The following is an 18,765-nucleotide window of genomic DNA, read 5'->3' on the forward strand; positions in this document are numbered from 1 at the left end:
AAGGGTTCTAGGAAGAAGTGTTCTCTCAGCTGGAGTTTGAAGGGTGACTGGGAGTTCTGTGGACTCTCGGGGCAAACGGACTGCCATGTGCAGTGTGAGATAGGCTTGAACTGGCATGGGCATTTAGGAAATCATGGGCAGTGTGGTGTGGGTGGAGTATCAGGGGTGTGTATGGGGGATGGGAGGGAGCAGAAGGAGGTAGAAACGTGGTCATGGAAGGTCTTGCATGTCCTCTCTCAACTGTATTGTGGTATATAGGACTTTCTGTATGAGAGCGTGACATAGGGTCACAGCTGAGACAGGAATCCTGCCCCTGTGCTTGTTTCCTGTAGTCCTAGACAAGGAGCTTTCTCACGTTAGTGGGTTGCTATGAGGATGATGAAATGACCTAAAATAGACTGCATGGCACCTGGCGGGTGCTCAGCAGAAGGCCCTTGTTCTTCTCTTTGGCTTCCTTCTCCTCCCAACTGGAGTAAGTTCTCTGAGGCCTCACTCTTGCATGTCCTCTCTGACATGCCTTTCCTTCTGGCATACTCGAGTGTACCGCAGAGACCCAGTCTTGGCCACACTGTCCCCTGGCTTTTCTGTGTATCTGTTCTTTAATGGGAAATCAGACAGTTCTGATGTCTAAGATGTCTCTGCTTTTGGAATAAAAACTCAGAGCAAATGATCCTTCGAAAGATTTTCACCTTGGTTTTGTTTATGAAGAGGGTGCCAGCTTAGGTAGTTGATGCTGAAATAACAATGTCTCAGGGCGTTGTTAGTGGTTTATGGGGAAAGAGGATATAATATTTTAACATTTTACAGGTCACATAGTGGCTGTAATAGAATGGCATTTGACTGGTGATTTATTGTATATGGTTTTGGATGTTGGACCAGTATCTAGGAAACTTGAATGAAGTTATCTTTAAAGAATACTGGTCTTAGTTTACCATCTTTTTTTTTTTTTTTTTTTAATGGCCAACTTCTTGTTCCTTGTGTCCCCCACTGCATTGCCTTGAAATTATGTTCTCTTGTCACTTCAGGCAATTGCAGTTGTATTTTAAATTCTCACCCCAGTTTTCTAAATGGCAGACACACATTCAGAGGTACCTACAAACCTGTTGACAGGTTTTCTATCTCCAAACACTTCTGTGTGTTTCTGAAAAGGGGGGCGCCAAAGTCCTCCTTTCCTGAAAAGCTCGGAGCAGGAGCTAATTTGCAAGTGATTTGGAAATTATTTTTAATGTTGAATTTCCCTTTCAAGTTTATTTTGGGGCCCACTTGTCTTTGATTTCATGGGAAGCAGAATCAGGTTGGGAAGCTCCTGCTTTTGAGAAAACTTCTCGAGAGTGTGTCTGTGTGTGCCTGCACGTGTGTGTGTGTATATATATATTTTTTTGAGGTACAAAAAGGGGAAGTCAGAAATACAGTGTAGTAAAAGTCCCAAGTCCTATGTTTACTTGTCTTATACCTTTCAGCTCTAAAAAAAACATAACAAAATTGCCTGTCTGATAATGTAGAGAGCCTCCCCACACTGGAGAGAGACTCTTTTGTTCCAAGAGTCTGTGGGTTTAGTGTGTGATTTCCACTTATAGAAATTTTGTCTGTAGTATTGTTTCTAGGCAGGAAAAAGGTTTTTTGTTTTGTTTTGTTTTGTTTTTGAGACAAAGTCTCACTCTGTCACCCAGGCTGGAGTGCAGTGGCGTCACCTGGGCTCACTGCAAGCTCCGCCTCCTGGGTTCACGCCATTCTCCTTCCTCAGCTTCCCACGTAGCTGGGACTACAGGCGCCGCCACCACGCCCGGCTAATTTTTTGTATTTTTAGTAGAGATGGGGTTTCACTGTGCTAAGCAGGATGGTCTCCATCTCCTGACCTCGTGATCCGCCCGCCTCGGCCTCCCAAAGTGCTGGGATTACGGGTGTGAGCCACCGCGCCCAGCCGGGATTTAAAGAAATAATTATTTGGGGAGGGAAGTATTTTTCATTTCTTAAATTATTGAGTGAAGGTGAGCAGAAGGAAATATATGTGCCTAGGAAAAAGAATAGAGCCAAAAAAAAAGAAAAAAAATTTACTGTGAAACTGCCAAAGAAAGGAATGGCCCCGGAGGAAAAAACAGCTAGTGATTTTTAAGGAAAAATGCCTTTAAGGTAAGCTTGTTTTTCTCTTTTAACAATTCATTACAGTTTTCCACAAGTTGTTAGCTCCTAGCTAAATACCTGCCTTCTCCTTGTCCTTTTTTAAATGTTTATTTCGGACCTCTGGTTGATCACCCTTGGGCTCTTCGTGGAGATACTCCTGGACTTCCTTGGAAGAGGCCAGCCTGCTCACAAATGCTCTGCAGGATTGGTTTATATCTAGAAGTGTTTTTTGCTGAGATTCTTCATTTGCAGTTGCCTCGTTCATTCATGGCAGCTGTCTTTCGCTTTCCACACAAAACCAGCTTGCTTTTACTAGTAAGTCTGAGACTGGCTCTCACCTGGGCCTGAAAACAGCAACTTAGGTTGCTTTTCCCCGTGACCCCTGAATCTCAGAGTAAACGTGTGACTCACAGAACGTTGGTGGAGTTTGACCCTGTTTCCACATCTTCAAGGACATGTTTACTTTGAAATTCAGAGGTTTGTTTTGCTGAATTTGCTCTCGCCTATGTGCTAGTTTTATCCGAGTGTACTAGTTTTATATCTGTTTAATTTCTGTCTCCTTTTCAGAGGGCTTTTAATGTCCCTTTAGATCGCCATTTTAGTTTTTTTTTAAAAGGAGAAAAAATTGTGAGGTGGGGAAAATGGGGTTGCCTTTTGCTCCCAAAGCCTAAATGAATAGTCATTGCTTGTAATGCTGGTCTACACTTGACGCTTCCTACTGCTTTAGATGTGATGTATCCGGTACTGTGAAGGTAATGATCCTCAACCGCAGCAATATTCCCTAACAGGAGTATCTGTCATATTCATCGGGATTACCATGTTCATTGATTTGTGTCTGTAAATCTGCTGTTTCTACCCTTTAAATTTGATCTATAATTGGACCTCCTTAAATGGTTCAGATAAGGTAGTCTGTATTTTCTCAACGCGGCGTTGCTGTCAGCTTCTCCTTTTTCATTATACATTCAGCAGACTTGATAAAATCAGCAGGACACCTCATTTGAAACTGTTTAATCGCTGCCTTTTTCTTTTGCTAAACCATTGAGGTGGTCAAGCGATGTACACAAATCATTTTAAATAGAAAATATGGTTTTCTCTGTGACCTAGCTAAATAGATAGTGTTATGCAAAACAAGTTAAAAAGTAATAAATGCCAAAAAAATCTTCTAATTGGAGTAAAAAATTGTGGGCAACTCTATCCTCTCTCCAAAAGTGGAGTATACTGAAATATTGCCAGGACCTGTAAAGACAAGATGATGATTTTCTAAGGATTCTCTGGTTTTTGAACAAAGCAAATTTAAATTTTCAAGGAGTGCTGAGCTGCCTTTTGCGTCCATTCAAAGGGAGCCCACACTTATTCGTAATGCCTTTACATCCTACTTTTGTAGGGATAAATTTGCTATCTGTTAATGTCTATGCAGCATAACCTTTCAGCCATTTGCTATTGTGATAATAAATTTTTGTTTCTTTGTCATTTTGTCTATTCAGCTGTTACTCTTCAAAGTACAAACTAAAAATAATAGCTCCAAATAAATGCCACATAATAAAGTGTTTTACAGTTGTAGCTGGAATAACCTGGTGGCTGCTGCTCGCAGTTCTATTACCATTGCTGGTGCGGTAGTTTCTTCCCTGCGTGTCAAGGTGACTCTACCAGGGCCAGCTCATTAAAACAATCTTTTCTTTCGAACTGGCTTGCTATTTAGCGCTATACCCAGCAGCCTGCCAAGGCACAATATGGAGCACTAGACTCACAACATAGAACATGGGAAATTATGTGGCAGTCACTGTTTGAAAAAAATCCAAATTCTCCATAACCTCATTTTCATGCTTCAGCATTTTATTGTGAATAATTTACAGTTAAACCTGCCAGTGGTGGAAGTAGGACCAGTTGCAGATTTACCTTAGATAGTGGTAAGTGTGACTCCGGGCTTTTGAAGAGCACTGTTTTCACCTGGTTTATGTGGCCCTGTGGAATTAATATTTACACTGCACTTGAATGAGACACTGGGCATGTTTTGCTGTTTTTGTTGCCCCTAGGTAAACTTGAGATGGAGAAGCTGGTATATCATAAAATACACTAAAAGTGCACCTTTTTCTTACAGGTTCTGGCTCCTTGGCAGCAATGGCTGTATTTGAAGATAAGTTTAGGCCAGACATGGAGGTATGTAAGTCCCTGCAGTTTTATTCTCTTTCAGAGATTTTTCTGGTTTTGTCTTGAACATTTACAAATTGATTGTTGATTCCTCCCGAGCTTGTACGGCACTGTTGTTAGTTGGAATGTTCTTTGGCACAGATGGTCTCTTTGCCAAAGAGACCAGCTTCCTTTTGTAGTGGCCCAGCTGTGCCCTTCCTTGGGCTTGAGGCACCAGCGCTATCCAGCTTTTTGCTCTGGGCTTTGGGCTGTCTAGGAATCTTCTGGACTGTAAAGGCAGCGACAACGTGGAATGTTTTCTTGTGCACCAAGCTTTCTGTGTCACGATATCTCAAAATGACAGGTTTTTCTGTTCTTACTAAGAATAGAAAAAACGGTGTATGTCTTTGCATGTTACAGAGACATAACCTGAAAATGGAGGCAGTTTTAAAAATCCCTATAGGTGATTCTGCATCTGGCAGAAGATGGGGACAAGACCATGCATGTGGTGGAATCATCTCAGAGTGTAGTGATCTGGTGTCTCAGATACATGTATGAGAGATTCTTTTATTGTATTTTCTTTGGTGGTGGGGGAAGGTGGTATCTTCTGAATGACACTCCACTTAAGTCTACTTTAATGATAGATTGTCCCCACCCCCCACATCTTCAGGACAAATACACAGCTCTTCCATGGTCACTGTCACAGGAATGTTGGATATGCCTGGATCCATCATGGTACCACGTTATTCCTCCACGGCACTACATCCTTGCCGCTAAACCAGCATTCGGCACATAAGCTTTTTTGATGGTTATTAATTTTTTGATGGGGAGTATCAACTTCTTTTTAACAATTAATAGGTAGTTTATGAGTGGTTTACCCTATTTCTTAGTATATAGGTTTCTGCCATTTCTGACTTTGCAGTATTGTTTAGGGGCCAGAGGGTGTCTCTGGGAATTGCTTTTTGACAGTGCCTTATGTCCAGTCATCTTTGGAAAAGACTGCATATTAAAAATACTTTGTTCTTCCGTCATCTCATTGTCATTGGAGCACCAAGTGTCGTTGGAACTCTGAAGCTCTCTCTGCCCTTTAGGTTCGGACCAAGTGCTGTCAAAGCCAGAGAAAATAGGATTAAAGATACTGATCAGCCAGGACAGACAGGGGTTTTCTGCAGGAAACTGCGACACCTCCCCTCAGTACATGGGGATAGCTCAAATAAGTGACTTGGTCACTCTGTTAGATTCCTTCCCTTCTCGGATGCTGCAGGAATTAAAACATAGTGTATAGAATTTAGGGGTTTTATACTAAAAATGATGGTGTCTTGTTCCAATTAAGAATAGTAAACAAGTCCAAGTATAGACTATAAATGAGATTAGGATTCTGTTCTCATTTCTCCATGTGAACAGTTGTTCCCATATCAGCATTATTTTCTGTTTGGCCTTCTTAAATACAGAGAAAAAATAGGATATATTAATACTAGGTCACTTGAAAAAGAAAAGAAAAAAGTTCCCCAGTCTTCTAACTACAGGAGAGGAGTTCCTAAGGTTCTACACATCCATTAGAATTCACAGAGGTACAGGGAGGCAGACTTGGAGTTTTGTTAAGAAAATCACCTCAGTAATGCCAAATCCTTCTTTAAAACACATTAATCTTTTCAAATCTTCCTGAAAGCTTTGATTGGACTTGTGTATGTTAAATAAAAATGAGAATTGCAGGAAAAGTTGAGAGTATGAGGTACATTAGAAGTGACTTAATTTTACCTTATTTAGAGTTTGGATTTGAAATGGTTCAAAGGCTGTGAATTTAATATTTGATGTGATTTTGGGAAGTAAAGGGGAATGTCAGCATCCCTTCAATAAAATTGATACTATCAATCTGAAGAATGTTTCTTAGATCAGTTGCGTCCATAACTGGGAGCACTTGGTTCTGCATTAGCTGTGAGACCTTGAAACAGGTTGGCCATATTCTTATTTCACATTGATTATTTAAATGGACAGTTTTAGGTGACTGGTTTTTATTCACTTGTTATTGAAACCACATGCACACTGACAATCAGTGAAAATCACTTTATTTATTTGAGACAGTCTCGGCCGGGCGCAACAGCTCATGCCTGCAATCCCAACACTTTGAGAGGCCGAGGTAGGGGGATCACTTGAGGCCAGGAGTTCGAGACCAGCCTGACCAACATGATGAAACCTGTCTCTACTAAAAATATGAAAATTAGCCAGGCGTGGTAGCAGGCGCCTGTAATCCCAGCTACTTGGGAGGCTGAGGAAGGAGAATCACTTGAACCTGGGAGGCGGAGGTTGCAGAAAGCTGAGATCATGCCACTGCACTCCAGCCTGGGTGACAGAGCCAGACTCTGTCTCAAAAAAAAAGAGGGAGAGACAGAGTCTCACTCTTGTCACCCAGGCTGGAGTGCAGTGGCATGATCTCGGCTCACTGTAACCTCTGCCTCCTGGGTTCAAGCAATTCTTGTAGAGACTGGGTTTCATCATGCTGCCCAGGTGGGTCTGGAACTCCTGAGCTCAAGCAGTCTGCCTACCTTGGCCTCCCAAAGTGCTGGAATTACAGGTGTCAGCCACCATGCCCGGCCGAAAATCACTTTATTAAGGTGAAGATGGTACCTTCTTCTTTAGTGGTTGAGTTTGAAAGTAAACAGAAGGCACATAATAGAATAACAGCTGTCAGCAGATAATTGTTTAAAGATCTCAAGAGATGTTAATAGTTAGTAGGAAACATTTATTGCGAAGACCAAGCCACTAACTGTGCTGACCACAGTGTTTGCTTTTGGTGAATATTAAATGAAGGCCGAGACTGCCTAGCAAAGTTGAGAGGACACCATTTAGATTCAGCCAAGGTAACTGTCATTTCTGGTTGTGCGTTTGTATAGAACTCATAACAAAGACATTTTGGTTTAAAATTTCCAAACTTTTACTTTTCCTTCTTTCCAGGGAGACTTACTTTCTGTGTCCAGAAGCCCAGGATAACTTTTCTTGCCTAATTAGAGACCACAGAATTGGGTGACTAAGCCTGCTGTTTCCTTTCAGTGTGGAAAGGCTTCTGGATGTGTCTCAGACAGAAAGCCAGGAGAACAGCACTGCTGCCTTTCACACCTAGAATGGGTTGCCAGGACAGTAACTGCCACTCACTCACAGAGAATTGCGTTGCAAAGGGGCAGTTTTAGGCTGTTGTAATAACAAATTTTTTAACCAACAGTAATTTTTAGGCCAGACTTATGAAACAAACTCTTGGCTTTATTGTTAAAACAAATAACAAAATAGAGGAAGCCCAAAGTCTTTCTGTTTCCTGATCTACAAACCTGTACTTTGGATAGTGCTGGGCCTTTGGACTATAATATTTATGGAATACAAGTTCCTCCCACCTTAAAAACCTTTCTTGCATTCTCATCATCTCTAGCTGCACTGTCCAGTGCTAACCTCAGGTGGTTATTGAGCGTTTGAAATGTCAATTGAGAGGGTCTGTAAGTGGAAAACACACACCAGGTTTCAGAGACTTAATGCAGGAAGCTTTTAAAACATCTCAATAACTTTTATACTGATTATATGTTAAATGGTACTGTTTTAAGTATATTGGCTAAATAAACATATTAATAAAATGTCATCTAATTCTACTTTTTAAACTGTAGCTATTAGAACATTTATTGGGCAGGACCAGCCTATCACTGTCTTTTGAACTTGTCATTTACACATTACATTTAAGGTTTCTGCCATATCCAGGTGCCACCTGCTCTATTAACTTTTTTGAAAATTTAAATTAACTCTAATAAATTAAGGTATATTTTACATATAATAAAGTGCACAGATCTTTTTTTTTTTTTTGAGACGGAGTCTCACTCTATCACCCAGGCTGGAGTGCAGTGGCGCCATCTTGGCTTACTGCAAACTCTGCCTCCTGGCTTCACGCCATTCTCCTGCCTCAACCTCCCCAGTAGCTGGGACTACAGGTGCCTGCCACCACGCCCAGCTAATTTTTTATATTTTTTAGTAGTGACCGGGTTTCACCTTGTTAGCCAGGATGGTCTCGATCTCCTGACCTCGTGATCCGCCCGCCTCAGCCTCTCAAAGTGTTGGGATTACAGGCGTTGAGTAAAGCGCACAGATCTTGAGTGTATATCGTTCAGTGGGTTTTGGCACTCAAATGAAGACAGAGAACATTTCTTTAACCCTGAGGGCCCCTTTTCAGTCAGTTCCGTTCTCCATCTTTCCCACAACCACTTTGATTCACCTTTTTAACTTAAATTTATTTTTAAAATACAGTTTATATCTGAAATCCTGGATTTGATGTACTGGTTCTACTTTTCTTTTTCTTTTTTGAGACAGGATCTTGCTCTGTTGCCCAGGCTGGAGTGCAGTGGCATGACCAGGGCTCACTGCACTCTCAACTTCCCAGCCTCAAGTGATCTTCTCACCTCTGCCTCCCAAGTAGCTGGGACTATAGTTGTGTACCACAACGCTTGGCTAATTTTTTTGAATTTTAGTAGAGATGAGGTCTCACTGTGTTGCCCAGGATGGTCTCAGACTCCTGAGTTCAGATGAACCACCATGGCCAGCCTGTATTTTTCTTCAAGACACATGAAAGTGGGTACATACTATTAATAGAAATAAAAATGATTCATATATCACCATCACGTGTAAGCCCAGGGATTAAATTTTGGGGGAACATAGGTTCCCTTTGGTTATTCTTGTCTGCTCACTGTTCTTTGAATATAGCGTGCACTGGCTGGCCATGGACTCCTTACCTCTGGTGCCCCCCAGCAGTACCCTCAGTTGCTGCTTAATTTTTTTTTTTTTTTTTGAGACAGAGTCTCGCTCTGTCACCCAGGCTGGAGTGCAGTGGCCGGATCTCAGCTCACTGCAAGCTCCGCCTTCCGGGTTTACGCCATTCTCCTGTCTCAGCCTCCCGAGTAGCTGGGACTACAGGCGCCGCCACCTCGCTCGGCTAGTTTTTTTTTTTTTTTTATTTTTTAGTAGAGACGGGGTTTCACCGTGTTAGCCAGGATAGTCTTGATCTCCTGACCTCGTGATCCACCCGTCTTGGCCTCCCAAAGTGCTGGGATTACAGGCTTGAGCCACCGCGCCCGGCCTGCTGCTTCATTTATTTGTGTCCCTGTGCTGCACTGTACACACCTGTCCTGTTGTTTTCTGAGGCATCTCCTCTATGCCAGTGAGAGAGGGAGCTCCTTGAGGGCAGGGGCCATGAAATCATCTCTGTTCTTAGCTCCTGAGGTTCAGTATGTGTGTGTTGCCTTGAGACAGTAGGAGAACCCTGAGCTTAGTCTGAGTTATCAAAAACACCTGGGAAATGGAAGGGACTTTCTCTTCTTCTTATCCGGAAAGTGCTGAACCTCTTTTCAAGATAAGAGAGGATGATAACCAGCACACTTCTCAAATAGCATGCAGTGTTGGGGCACAGAATCAGCAAAGCAAGCACCCCATTAAGGACACAGGGAAAATGAAGATGGGGCAAAGGGCAAATGTTCATTGGGAAATTACAGGCCAAAAAAGCGGAAGAGTGAAACCCAGCTGGGATTTGTAAATGCCCAAGATGGGCTTCTGCTGTTTAAAGTTATCTGAGCCATGACTTGCCTCAAGTAAAAGTCCTCAGTTCCTGAGTTTCAACTAACCCTGTGAGCTTAGGGCACATTAAAAATCTTCAAAAAGTCTCACCCAGTTTTGGCCTAAACGCTACCTTGAGTGGTCTTCTAATTTTCATTTTTTTGTTTGTTCCCTTGCTGTGAGCCTGAATTCTTCTCTGGCAGGGACTGTGGGTACACCTGGTCGTTTCTGTTCCCTTGCCCTAGTATGGTGACTGGTGCATCGTAGGTATTCAGCCAGTATGTGTTGAATGGGTGGATAAAAAGTGTAAGTTGACCTGATGACAAGGGGTCAGTTAGATGTGAGGTTTTTTTGGTGATGAATTGCTCAGAGCGTTCCCCCAGATTTTTTTTTCTCTATTGTTAAGGCTGGTATAAGAATTCAGCTCCTGGTCCTGGTTGTTACCCATAGGCTAGCTTAGCTGGACAGGAAAACTAGTGATAACCATGCTGGGGCATTTTCAGTCCATTTTCCAGTTAAGAATAAGGAGTTTGACCATGGTACCTGGAAATACGGTGCTAGCTTGGCAGATATGTATCTTGAAAATTTCTAAAATGAAACATGTATTTGGTTTTAAGGGAGAGAGAATTAAATGAATCCGATAATGTAGGTGAGTTTTCCTTCCATTCCATTTCTTTGTAAGAAGGGATGTTTTCATTTGGCCTACTGAGAAATTTAAACTCTTGGAGATTACAATTCATTAAAATGGGTAGAAGATTAATATTTAGTGTGTCAAGATCAATACTGCCCCCTCTTTGCACTAATTGTCAGAATATCGTGCGAGGGCCGCTGAAGGGTAGTGGTGTGCGGCAGGACCCTCACATCACAGGGAGATGATTCAAAGGCAAACTGTCCTGCACCCTCTGGTATCGACTTGCAAATTAGCATCTGGAATCTAATTAAACAAGCTTAATGAAAGTAGCAGCTGAATGCTGCTGGAAAAGACAATCAGCTTTTTTTTCCCCTTCTCTGATACATATTCTGTACTATTGAAGTTGGTCACCAAACACATCGTGTGAGCACAGTTAAAAAAAATTAGCATTTATTTGAAGAATAGAAACTGTTTTTCATTCTGTTATGCATTTGGCATGCTCTGGCGTCCCATGAGAGCCATGCCACAGCAGATAGTGCACAATATTTATAAATCCATGACAGGCAATAATAGCAACTTGAAAAATTCTTTTGCTAGAATCTCAAGTTGAGAGCTGCCAAAAGCTGAGAGGATCAGATCTGCAGTGGCAGCTGCTGTGCCCTACAGTTAGAATTCTAGACTTTGAAGATGCTCAACTTAAAGAAATGAAGACTGCAGGCTTAGCCAATTTTTGCAGGTTTCTAGAGCTCTGGCTCTCTGCCTTTTGAAGATGAGTTGCTGAAGCTTCTACCACTGCCTGAGGCGTGCTAACACCAGCAGGATCTTTTTTTCCCTAGTCTTAGTGTGTCTTCAGTTTTAAGTAGCACATGCTTAGTCAATGCCAACTGTGATGGTCCTTTCTCTGGTTGCAATACCGAGGGATGAGCTCCTATCCTACACCCTTCAGAGAGAAGCTATGAAGATAGATGGTGACGTATACAAGCGCTACTTCAGCCGTCTGATTTATGGAGTCATATTTCATCACTCGGCAAGTGTTGGCCTCTAGAGAAGCCCTTATAGATTGCTAAAGATGTGAGCAGCTTTCGCCCTAAAGGCTTGTGGTTACCTCACAAACGTGATGCCAAACACCTAGCTACTGAGGAAACAGAATTAATCTGTCATTGCAGGCAGCTATAGATCCACTTTAAATAATGAGGGTTGATACCAGTATGGTTTTCTGACAGCAAATCTTAGAAGTAACTGTGTGTGTTTTTTTAATAAGTCCAGTATTAGGAAGACACTGAGTTGCAGGTTCATTTGTGCTTTGCAGATGGACAATAGTGTGAGAGATCTACATTATTTTGATTAAAAAATCTGTGCAATTTGGCATATAGAATGATCCCAAAGGAGAACATAGCCTGAGTTCAATATGGTCGCATGGAAAGGGGCGTGGGGCTTAGGAACTAGAGGATTGGGCTGCAGGTCTGTTTCCTCTGTCCTCACATCAGGACTCTGGGAAGAGGGGCATCCTCGTCTGTACAATCGGAACAGAGACCTACCTGCCTGCCTGCACGTTGCTGTGAGCATTAGATGTGGCCTGTAAAACACCTTAGATGCTGGCTCACACAAAATTGGCTCTAAAATATGGCAGCTGCTTTTATTTTTTTAGTTATTCAGTAGTAGGATACAAACATCGCATAGCAACGACTAATGTGATTATTTGTGCTGGCATCAGGCTTGGTGAATTTATAGTGTGATATAGATAGATACAGTCCTTCTTATCTGAAAGCGTAATATTGGAGACAGGCATATGGTGGTAGTCATAGACAATGGTATATTATTTCATTTACTTTTCAGCAATTCCTTGAGTTCAGTACTTTGTTGTCTTCATTTTGTAGAGAAGAAAATTGGGCCGTAGGGAGGTCAAATAACTGGCCAGAGGTCACACACTCAGTGGAAGAGTCAGAGTCTGAACCTTGGTCAGCCTGACGATAGAGCCCTCCGATGGGTTCAGCCACTGTGCTATATCTGCCCCTTTGTCATTTTTTCACAACAGAATGGGAAAGACATCTTATTTCTTTAATTCTTTAACATTTTATTGTTCCTGTAATTCTTTAACAAGACTGGGAAAGACATCTTATTCCAGGTGAGCAGAGGTGTGGGCTGCTTGGGCTGTTCCTTTTATCTGATGAGGTCTTGTGAAGGCGGCAGAAAGCCAAACAAGTGTCAGACAAGGTGTGTAACCCTCTTTGGCAAGCTCTGTGATTGGAGGGAACCCAGGAACAGAAAGGTTTAAGGAAGTCAGAGATACAGAGATGTTAGTAAATATAATAAAATCATGTGGCTGTTCATTTTTTTCTTTTAATTCTAGATTTTTGTTTTCACTTTGTAACTGCTCTCTATACTAAATAGCCTGTGATTGTTTTATTCCCCTAAAATTTTCAAATATTATTTATAAGAGAGCTGTTTTACAGGAAAGCTGTTTTCCCAGTTTGGCTGATGTACAGACAGCACAGCCCTCTTCAAATTTAGTAATGAGACCAAGAAGTCTTTAAATATTGGTGAATGGCATTTGTCCATTTGAGGCGAATCATGAATAACTTGAACAAAAATAAAAAAAAAAATAAGCAAGACTATCATATTTGAATAATGAGGTGTTCTTTTTTTCCCAACTGCCAAAACTTTTTAATCTTCGTCAACGATTGTTCTGTCCTCCGTCTTATTTAGGTTGCATCTGTGCGACTCTGAGCTCAGGAGCCCTGACAAGCGGCATATGAATTCTGTATTCATTAGTGATCTTGATCCAAATGCCTCTGTCCCTGCCACAGGGGCTCAGGTGTGGAAGCTGCTGGCTAATCCCACCAGCTGACATTCAGAGGTTTAATGACTCCATAGGAAGGTGACCACTCGCTGGGAGGTTTGCTGGGGGAACCCACACAGCAGACAATGGAGATCAAGGAAGACTATCTGTGTTTAGCCGAAGCACCTTCCTGTGCAACTTGAACCCTGTTGGCATCAAACACAGAGTTTTACGTAAATGCAAAATTAAACAAAAAAACCCCCCGACCTTCGATAACTATTATAAACAATGATTTTCCTATCTGTTTTGATGGTGTTTCAGGCTGTTTTTCTTATGGTGCTTTAATAGGTGTCGGTTTAATGAGCTGAACTTGACTCACTTCTCCGATTTTTAGGTTTTAAGGTTATATTTGGTTGTTACATCTTTTTCGGTATCTCGTTTGTCTTGGGGGGAAAAATGTGTATTTAGACCCAAAATTATTTTCTCATTAAATGCTCTTAAGGATTTATGCTAGGCCAGGCGCTACGGCTCATGCCTGTAATCCAAGCATTCTGGGAGGCCAAGACGGGCGGATCGCTTGAGTTCAGGAGTTTGAGACCAGCCTGGGCAACATGATGAAACCCTGTGTCTACAAAAAATAGAAAAAATTAGTCGGATATGGTGGTATATCCCTGTAGTCTCAGCTACTTAGGAGGCTGAGGTGAGAGAGGATCGCTTGAGCCAGGGCAGTCAAGGCTGTGGTGAGTTGTGCCATTGCACTGCAGCCTGGGGCTACAGAGCGAGACCCTGTCTCAAAGAAAGAAAGAAAAAAAAAAAGATTTATGCTGGTATTTTTGTTTATTATGAGCCTTAGCTTTTTTTTTTTTTTTTTTTTTTTTTGAGATGGAGTCTCACTCTGTTGCCTGCAGCCTCCACCTCCTGGGTTCAAGTGGTTCTCCTGGCTCAGCCTCCTAGGTCGCTGGGATTACAGGTGTACGCCACCATGCCCGGCTGATTTTTGTATTTTTAGTAGAGATGCTGTTTTGCCGTATTGGCCAGGCTGGTCTTGAACTCCTGACCTCAGGTGATCTGCCACCTCAGCCTCCAAAAGTGCTGGGATTACAGGCATGAGCCACCGTGCCTGGCCAATCTCTAGCTTTTATTTATTTATTTTTATTTTTTAGAGATGGGATCTTGCTCTGTTGCTCAGGCTGGAGTGCAATGGCACACTTATAGCTCACTACAGCCTTGAATGCCTGGGTTCAAGGGATCCTTCTGCCTGAGCCTCCCCAAGTAGCTGAAATACAGGAGGGTGCTGCCATACTCAGCTAATTTTAAAAAAATTTTAGGTAAGTGGTCTCACTATGCTGTCCAGGCTAGTCTTGAACTCCTGGCCTCCAGTGATCTGCCTGTCTCAGCCTCCTGAGTAGCTGGAATTACAGGCACAAGCCACTGTGCTGGTGTCTTAGCTTTAAAGAAATTAATATTAAAGTGTGAGTTTATTGATTGACTTGTAACTAATCAGATGTTTTGACTACTTTTTTAGGTCTACTATTCTAAAAGTGTGGGATACCTAGTTCTATTACTACGTAATAACAGCTTCATTGATAATTCACACCTATGCAATTCACCTGTTCTTAAGTGTATAGTTCAGTGGTTTTTAGTGTATTCACAGAGATGTACAGCTATTACCACAGTCAATCTTAGGACATTTTCATCACCTTAAAAAAATAACTCCATTCTTATTTGCTATCACTCCCCATTTTCCCCCAACCCTCCCAGCCCTAGGCGATAACGAATCCACTGTCTCTGTACACTTGCCTATTCTGGACATTCCATATAAATGTAATCATATAATGTGTGGTCTTTTGTGCCTAGCTTCTTTCACTTCGTGTGGTATTTCACCCGTGTTGTAGCATATATCAGTATTTTATTTCTTTTGACGGTCAAATAGTATTCTGTTGTGTGGACATACCACATTTTACTTATTTATTCATTAGTTGGACATTTGGATTGTTTTCACTATATGACTATATTTATAATGCTGCTATGAACATTGGTGTACAAGTTTTTGTATGGACATATGTTACGATTTCTCTTGGGAAGAGAAATTCTAGGAGCAAGATTGCCAGGTCATATAGTTACTCTATGTTTAACCTTTTGTGGAACTGCCAGAGTTTGCCAAAGCGTCTGTGCCACTAGCAGTGTGTGAAGGTTTCGATTTCCATACATCCTCACCAAGACTTATCATCCTTTGGATTGTAGTCATCGTGGTAGGTGTGTGTGAGTTGGTATCTTATTGTGGTTTTGATGGATTTTTTGCTAAGAACTAGTGCAGCTATGGAAATATTTAGATGAGACAATTGAAACATTTGACGTGCTTCCTTTGTACACTGGATTTGTGCCGTAATTGGGTTGGTGATTGTACATTTGTTTAAATATTGAAAGGGCCTTTTCAGAGGCTCTCCCTGAGGCTATTTCTGTCATTTGATTTTGGTCATAATTCCTGCTTATTGGCTTTCCTTAAGACCTGAAGCACTAGATGTAATAAATTGTCTTTATTATTGGATCAAAAGATGTATCAGTTTTCCCCAATAATTTTCTGGCTTTATTTAACATAAAACGTTAGGTTTTAGAGATGTCCGAACCCTAAGATACAATCCCTGGGGTCCTGTATGGAATTATTCTAAGTAGTGATTTCTAATAGTGCCAACCAGTTAATTTTAGAAATGAACAGTTATTGAAGTTGGCATTTATGGTTCAGTGGGTGATTTGGAAAATTACCCATTCTGCCTTTAGAATAGATGATGATGAGGAACACTGTTGAAGGTGAAAGGTTCCCACCAGCACCAGATATTTTGAGTTGTCCGCCTTTTAAGAAGTGAGCTTGTTCTTGTGCATTGCAGCTCACTGGTGGCCAGCTTTGGAGAGGTCAGAAGGGACTTCTTGAGTTAAGGCTGCTCTTCAGTCTTCTTGCTTTTTGCATTTTGTGGCATCTTACAGAGCAGACAGAAATTGTATTTAGTCTTTCACCTGATTTCAAGAGCAGGACTTGGCTTCCTACCACACAGAGTTTGGAATTTTAGAAGTAATTGCTTCTTTCTTTCTTGATTCTCTAGGATTCGTTAGTCTTCTTGGACTTAGAAATGGCCACAGGATGTGTATTCTTCTGTCAAGTCATTGTCTTCCTCATCTCTTTATCTCCAGAACCTCAATTAATGGTGGTAGCTGGTCCTCATTTCTATGCTTGCCATTGCATTCTGCCTTTAATAAAAGTTGAAGTTGAAAGTGGGATGTTTGGGGAAGGGTTGAAGGAAATTTTAGAAAGTGTGACTTATTCCCATTTAATTTCAGGAAATGGGTTAGATGGAAGGAAACAGAAAAGGAAAGGCATAGTTTACCGAAAATCTCCATAAGCTGGGAATGGATTCTTTTTGGTGCCAGGTCTCTGGAATTCAAGAATCAACAAATCTTAGAAAAGTGACTATATACATTTTGAAGGTCTCTATTTCCAGTTCTTACAGGAGTAATGAAAGGATATCAACAAATGGTATATTGGCTTTGTTATTGACGTTGTTGATTTTTCTCCCAAAAATATTTCTGAAAATTCTGTCATGTCTTCTGCCCTGCTGTGTAAACACTGAATTTCATATTCTCATGTAACCAGTATGTCATCAGCAGATAGTCACAGGTTCCAAGTGATTGCAAGCTGTTCGGTTTGGTGCTGTAATGCAGAGGCAGTACTGAGAGAGGCTGTTGTGTATGGTGGTGGCAATTCCTTGTGCAGCTATTGGCAAAGTAGATTGAAAAGATGGGATTATTCTATTCTGTAGTTGATAGGTAACTATTTATGATGCATTTCTTTGGAGCAGGTGTTCCATTCGAAATGCTTTTGCTTTACATATTTCCTAGAACTGAAATGTAGGGGGACATACACCATATAGGAGAAATATTTCATGAAGTATGTTGTCTGCTGGCACCTGTGGCAAAAGTCCAGCAAGCAAAAAACTTCTGGTCTTGTGACCAGAGACGATTCAGAGAGAGAGAGGTGAGAGCTAGATTCAGAGATAGTGTTGAATTCAGTAAGTGTTTGGAGATTTTTAACTGTACAGGTGGAATTCAGAGGAAGATACTGCTAATAAAATATTCTGCGTCGTGATATCATAGAGAGAATAGGACTTCACCCCTCTTCAAATTGAATTGCCTTTGCTAACTTGGGTCTCAGGTGCATAATAAGCACTAAAAATCCTTCCTTTATCTTGGTTGTCTTGTTTCTGTCTCTTGAGCCAAGCCAAGATTGAGAATGGGAAGATTTTCCTTGGGAAAAAAAATAAAAGATACTCTTTTGTTATTCACTGACTTTATTTCATTTTAGAATTCTATTTGGTAAAAATTTGGAGTCATAACCATTTACTGAACAGTGGCTTTCAGGGGGAGAGGAGGAAACCAGCACGAATTTCACCATCAAAAGTGAGGCTCTTACAAATCTACGAGGTCATCTGTGGTTAGAGTTTTGCAGGCTCTTGGAACAATGGATTTCCACTTTTCTTGTATATAGGTTAAACAAATACAAGCAATGAAATATAGGACTGAGTGTTACTGGATTGTAGCGTAGAATCTTGTAAGTTTTGCCTTGGCAGGTAATTTGGCATAAATTGTTAATGTAAATCTGGGTTAGTGGTGAAGACATTATTTTAGTAAAAAAGATAAACTGCTGATTAATTCAGCATAGAACTCAATTACAAATTGAAAGTGTCTCTGCGGGACTCCCGGACCCTAAAGACAGCAGATGTTGAATTGATACTCCAGCATATTTCACAGCGGTATGAAATATTCACATGGTTTATTATACTTGTGTGGTGTGCGATATCAGAAAGGGGGAGGTGGTGGGCTCATGGGTGTGCAAGGCAGTCACACACTGCTCATTTGCTAATATACACTGGAGCATGATGAAGAATTTTAGCAAAGTTTTTTCTTCTTATTAGCTCTGTGGAAAATTAAGTTTAAAATAATATTTGGGGCCAAGTATTTAAATGTAGTACCTGTGTAGGTTTACATGATATATATAAATTAACCTAAAATATAAAATGGTAAACCTTCTAATGCAGGGCATGTAGGTGTTAATTGAGACCACTGCCTACAAGAGTTGTTGGGGCGCGTGAGGGCTTGGACCGTATTTCACTGAGTTAATTGTCAGCTTTCACAGGCTGGAAGGTTTTAAATTGCTACTGTACTGTTTTTGCCTTTGGATCTAAATCATATGGTAATTTTAAAATGCCCCTGTATTTTACACTGGCAGAGAAGTTTTGTTTCTAGCCAAGAAAAAAAAAAAAGGCTTTGCAGTTTTTGTGTATCTATATCAACTCAAGGGGGGAAAAGTCAGCAAATTTTATATATTGGAAGATCTGAATAAATGGAACTGCCAATATTTGAAGGGATTGGTGATTCTTAAGTAAAGAGGGATGAGAATAAAGTTGGCTTGGATGAGCTATTTCAAAGCCGTTACTACTTTTATGACAGGTTTTTTTTTTTTTTTTTTTCCTCCATGACA

At 41.1% G+C, this 18,765-nt stretch overlaps 1 protein-coding gene across 1 annotated transcript in view; it reads left to right on the forward strand.

The window, feature by feature from the left end:
* Positions 1-18,765, forward strand: part of PSMB7 (proteasome 20S subunit beta 7) — a 396,085-nt gene that overhangs the window by 360,495 nt on the left and 16,825 nt on the right. Inside the window, exon 7 of the mRNA XM_050760622.1 lies at positions 4,220-4,278. Within this exon, the coding sequence (XP_050616579.1) occupies positions 4,220-4,278 (59 nt within the window). The remainder of the gene's footprint in view (positions 1-4,219; positions 4,279-18,765) is intronic.

The sequence above is a fragment of the Macaca thibetana genome, chromosome 15, assembly GCF_024542745.1.
Source record: "Macaca thibetana thibetana isolate TM-01 chromosome 15, ASM2454274v1, whole genome shotgun sequence".
NCBI lineage: Eukaryota > Metazoa > Chordata > Mammalia > Primates > Cercopithecidae > Macaca > Macaca thibetana.